The sequence below is a fragment of the Nomascus leucogenys genome, chromosome 12 (assembly GCF_006542625.1).
Source record: "Nomascus leucogenys isolate Asia chromosome 12, Asia_NLE_v1, whole genome shotgun sequence".
Taxonomy (NCBI): domain Eukaryota; kingdom Metazoa; phylum Chordata; class Mammalia; order Primates; family Hylobatidae; genus Nomascus; species Nomascus leucogenys.
In genome coordinates, this window is record NC_044392.1 from 33268645 (window position 1) to 33274514 (window position 5870).

Below are 5870 nucleotides of genomic sequence, written 5' to 3' on the forward strand. Positions count from 1 at the left end.
ATTACATTTTGGGAGACTATATGGCAATATATAATAAGAGCTGTAAAGATAATCATACCATTTTACCCAGTAATCCTACTCCTGGTTATTAAAGGGAAGTAATTCAGTGTATATTAATGAAATTGACCTTATAGTTCTTATCTTTATAATAAGTTATAAGAAAATGGTTTAATGTGTATGTGTACATATTTACTCGAAGTAGAAATATGAAGCCTAAAAAAATGGGAAGATATTTAAATTGGTGTTAAAACAGCATTTAAAATTACCACAATTATGAGAACACATGTAAGCCAATACAAATTCACTGGAAAAATATTGAAAATGAAAACTGTCAGATGGTAAGATTATAGATAATTTTATTTCTTTTTTATTTGATATAAATTGGTACAGCCCAACTTTTCAAAAGCTTCTATAAATGTGTATGTTAAGTTGTAATAAAGCAAACATATGCATGTAGACATACTTCAACAGTTATTTAATTGTTTCTTGGGTACCTGGGGAGATGGGGGTGAAGAAAGAGGGTTAACTTGAATAAAGGTGGAGGAGAAAAATGAGAAAAAAGAAAGCAAAGGATCGAGAAGCTCAGTGTGGCAGCAGCCTCTCTTCCCCTCCTGAGATAGTCAAAGGGTGGCACCAGGGACTCATGATCCATGGTTGTGGAAGCCTCATGTCACACTGGATGTCACATGAGGTGGGATGGAACACAGTGACCACCCCACCTCATTTCCTTTACAGTTGCCGTGCTGGGCCATGGCAGTGAACAGCCTTCAGGCATGTCTACAGCGGAAGGTCTGAATTCAGGCTGGTGGCAGGAGACAACAAAACCACGTTTTCTTTTATGCATGCATTTGGTTTAATTGACACATTAACCACAGACAAAGAGGTAAAGGCCACAAGGTGTTAGGGTAGTATGAACAGGGAAAGGAACTTTTTTTTTTTCAAGAAAAATAAAAGCATCAGTATTGCAAAGACTTTCCATGATCCTACACCCACCTCGAAAGCCCCCTCTCACCACAGGAAGGGCACTGACCATTGGAGGCATAAAAGAGGTCCTCAAAGAGCCTGATCCTCACTCGCCCTGCACAGCTCAGCAGGACCTCAGCCATGAGACTTCTCATCCTGGCCCTCCTTGGCATCTGCTGTCTCACTGCATACATTGTGGAAGGTAAGTGGAGAAGCTGTCTGTGAGATAAAGAACAGGGAGGCAAGGCAGGTGGGCACACATTTTGGGTTTGACTCGGGTTCTGACTGGAGTAAACTGCTTTCTCCAGGAGAGCCTTAAACCTCCCATGTGCAAAAAAGGAATGATGATTTTGACTGTAGGGGGCTTCATAAACTTCCAGAACAGGGAGAATTTGATTAGTATCTGGGCTCCCACTTTTCCTAATTGGGTAATTTCAGGTAAATTCCTTAACCACTCAGGGCCCATGCTTATTTATGTATAAACTGAATAGAAGAACAGACATGACCACCTGAGATTAAGATTAAATAAATGTTATGGTTTATTTAATAACATCAGATTTCCTTACAAGCAGTAATTTTTTGATTAATGTTAGCTATGGATTAGAGGTGATGATTATAAATGCATTTCTAGGTTTTGCCCATTTAATACATAGTTTGATAAATTATCAAAATCTTTGAGAGTTCAGTTACAATGTGGGGATGCACCAGAGGATATATGTTCTGGAGCAAATCAATGTTTTCAATACAAAACCTGTGTGAAGGCGACAGTAGTGCTTGCCGTGGACTGGATGTCCCAGTCTTGCCTTCCTTCCCCTTGATAATGCAATAAGGGACCCCCATTTTAGGAGACAGGACAGGCAGAAAGATAACCAACTTGATGGGTTCCACACCATGTGCAATCACTACCAGCTGAGCCTTCTTGTTTTCCAGCAAGGTGGTGATGGTGTTAACCCCTGCTCAAAGAACAGGTGATTTCCTAGTGGGGACAACCCCTTTGCTAGCAGCTCTCTTCTCAGCCTGGGCCAACAGTTTCTGCTTCTTCTCTTGCTTTGTCTCTGGTCAGTACTTGTGGATCAGCTTAAGTGGCTGAGTAGCTGTTTGGGGGTCTAAGGCCTGGGTGAACTGGTTAATGGCAGAAGGCACTTTCAGCTGCTTATAGAGGATAGCTCTTTGCAGCTGGAACCAGATATAGCGGGGCCATTTCACAAAGCAGTGGAGGTCCCTTTTGGGCTGGATGTCCTGTCCAATGCCTGCCTAAGAAAACTCTTAGGCCTTTTCTCACACAGCCGTTTCATCACTTTCTTAGCCTCCTGCTTCCTCACGACGGCAGGGACTGGGCCACCTTCTTTCCTTTGGCCTTCTTTCTTTTCAGCATCTTGGGTGGCTGGCAGAGAGAGACATTTTACCATTTAAAAAGGAGAACACCTTTATTTACTCAGTCAAAAGCATGCTTCCTTCCCCCACTGAATGTTGCCTTGCCTAGAGTACTCTTCACGCATTACTCTGTCATCTCACTTACGGTACTGTGACATGTTGCACTATTTGAAATGATCTTTTCTGCTTACCTCTCTGTTGCCTGGCTCCCTCATGAGAAGATATGCTCTATGAAAACAGGGATAAGTCTGTCTTAACAAAACATGTGGGACACAAAAGGCACCATTGTATAAATGAATGAATGAGTGTCACTGGAGCATTTACTAGCCATCCCAAATGTCTAAGTGAAAATATACACAGAGACGAGATAACATCTTGTTATTTTCTCTCAGCATGAAATTCCTGAAACAATTCTATTGATTGAGTTTTTAAATTAATCAAATATTTACTAAGAATCTATGATGGACAAGAGATTCAGGATGCCTATCCGTCATCTCTTCCCCCAAAAAGCAAATGGCCTTATATTCTTACAACATTCTCAGAGTAATTTAACAGATGATTGTTCCTATGATCTTGATAATTGCTTTATTTTTAATTGTCTGTTTGTTTGTTTTTTTTCCTCACCAGGGGTAGGGACTGAAGTCTCAGATAAAAGGACCTGTGTGAGCCTCACTACCCAGCGACTGCCAGTTAGCAGAATCAAGACCTACACCATCACGGAAGGCTCCTTGAGAGCAGTAATGTGAGTTTGCCTCCTCAGAAGTTGGGCTGGGTGGATATCTAGAGGTATAGAAATACAGCATATAGAAATGCTGCCCTCCTCAGGAAAAGTAGGTCAACATGGAGGAACACCTCAACTTAACCGAAAACCTCTTTATTTTTCCTTATCAACCATGCCTTTATGCAGCCCAACCGAATAGCGATTATTGCAAAAACTAGGCTGCCAAATAAAGAATAGAAGTCCTCCTCTATTTAGCTTAGTGGAAGAATCTGTTGAATACTGTGCACAGCTCTGAGGTCTGGGTTTAGAGACGGCTGGCCCATGACAGGGTTTCCCTGCAAGCCTCACTGGAGTTGGGGGATCTTAGGGTTGAGTTAGGCAGAGTCTCATGCTTTATCAGTTGCCATATTTCAAGAAAATGAGTCAATGCACAACCTACATGGTCCCTTTCTTCTACCAGAATCTCATTTTTAGAAGTAATAACTCTTCCCAACACATAACTGCAAGCCTTGCCCTAAAGAATGAAAATGTAAAAATCACCTTTTCTTTAAAAAATGAGTATTTTCAGATTTGAAAAGGAAGAGGGTATGTAATAATGGAACTAGGTGGCCTCAAATGTCTTTTTGTTACAACATTTGGTGACATGGATGAGAAAAGGAGCCTGTGAATTATGGTGAACAAAGGGGCTGGATACTACTTGCAGATATTTCTCCTTTATGTTAGAATAGATGGCAGAAGAAAGATGCTCATTTATGATCTCATGACTCTGAAAGCCTATTTCTTGCAATAATTTCTGCACAAGATCTTTTCATGTCTGCTCTGATCTTAACTCCTGACCCTGAGGCTTTGAGAACGTGGCCAACTTCGTCTGTCTTTTCCTTGCATTACAGTTTTGTTACCAAACGTGGCCTAAAAGTCTGTGCTGATCCACAAGCCCGGTGGGTGAAAGACGTGGTCAGGAGCATGGACAGGAAATCCAACACCAGAAATAACATGATCCAGACCAAGCCAACAGGAACCCAGCAATCGACCAATACAGCTGTGACCCTGACTGGATAGTAGCCTCTGGCACCCTGTCCCTCTCCAGCCAACCAGCTCATTTCACTTTACATGCTCATGGACTGAGTTTATACTCACCGTTTATGAAAGTATTGCATGAATAAAATTATTTCTTTGTATTTTTACTTTTAAATGTCTTCTGTATTCACTTATATGTTCTAATTAATAAATTATTTATTATTAAGAATAGTTCCCTAGTCTATCCATTATATGTGGGGAAAGGTAGTATATCATTGGTGTTTGATTTCTGTCCTTGTACCTCTCTTTGATGGTAACCATAATGGAAGAGATTCTGGCTAGTGTTTATCAGAGGTGAAAGCTATATCGATCACTCTTAGAGTCCAGCTTGTAATGGTTCTTTACACATGAGTCACAAGTCACAGCTGTGACAATGGCAACAATTCGAGATCTATTTCAACTTGTCTCTATAATAGAATCCTATTTATAGAATAAGGGAGAAAATAATCCAGTCTGCATAAATGTCTTCTTTTGAGAAGTGCCTGTTCACATCCTTTGCCAACTTTTTGACGGGGTTGTTTGATTTTTTCTTGTAAATTTGTTTAAGTTCTTTGTAGATTCTGGATATTAGCCCTTTGTCAGATGAGTAGATTGTAAAAATGTTATCCCATTCTGTACATTACCTGTTCACTCTGATGGTAGTTTATTGTGCTGTGCAGAAGTTCTTTAGTTTAATTAGATCTCATTTGTCTATTTTGGCTTTTGTTGCCATTGCTTTTGGTGTTTTAGTCATTGAAGTCCTTGCCCTTGCCTATGTCCTGAATGGTATTGCCTAGGTTTTCTTCTAGGGTTTTTATGGTTTTAGGTCTAACATTTAATTCTTTAATCCACCTTGAATTAATTTTTGTATAAGGTGTAAGGAAGGGATTCAGTTTCAGCTTTCTACATATGGCTAGCCAGTTTTCCCAGCACCATTTATTAAATAGGGAATCCTTTCCCCATTGCTTGTTTTTTTCAGGTTTGTCAAAGATCAGATGGTTGTAGATGTGTGGTATTATTTCTGAGGGCTCTGTTCTGTTCCATTGGTCTATATCTCTGTTTTGGTACCAGTGCCACGCTATTTTGGTTACTGTAGCCTTGTAGTATAGTTTGAAGTCAGGTAGCTTCAACTACCTGATGCCTCCAGCTTTGTTCTTTTGGCTTAGGATTGTCTTGGCAATGCAGACTCTTTTTTGGCAGATCTGTAGGAGATAGAAACACAAAAAACCCTTCAAAAAAATCAATGAATTCAGTAGCTGGTTTTTTGCAAAGATCAACAAAATTGATAGACACCTAGCAAGACAAATAAAGAAGAAAAGAGAGGAGAATCAAATAGATACAATAAAAAATGATAAAGGGGATATCATCACTGATCCCACAGAAATACAAACTACCATCAGCTAATATTATAAACACCTCTATGCAAAGAAACTAGAAAATCTAGAAGAAATGGATAAATTCCTGGACATGTACACCCTCCCAAGACTTAACCAGGAAGAAGTTGAATCCCTGAATAGACCAATAACAGGCTCTGAAATGGAGGCAATAATTAATAGCCTACCAACCAAAAAAAGTCCCGGACCAGATGGATTCACAACCGAATTCTACCAGAGATACAAAGAGGAGCTGGTACCATTCCTTCTGAAAATATTCCAATCAATAGAAAAAGAGGGAATCCTCCACAACTCATTTTATGAGGCCAGCATCATCCTGATACCAAAGCCTGGCACAGACACAACAAAAAAAGAGAATTTTA

General features: G+C 39.9%; 1 protein-coding gene across 1 annotated transcript; it reads left to right on the forward strand.

The window, feature by feature from the left end:
* Positions 1-1092: 1092 nt before the first annotated feature.
* LOC100580385 (lymphotactin) lies at positions 1093-4167 on the forward strand. The gene is made up of 3 exons (XM_003282405.3): positions 1093-1165; positions 2965-3079; positions 3949-4167. Exons 1-3 carry the CDS (start codon positions 1105-1107, stop codon positions 4115-4117), a joined length of 345 nt encoding a protein of 114 aa, XP_003282453.2. The 5' UTR covers positions 1093-1104; the 3' UTR covers positions 4118-4167.
* Positions 4168-5870: the final 1703 nt, after the last annotated feature.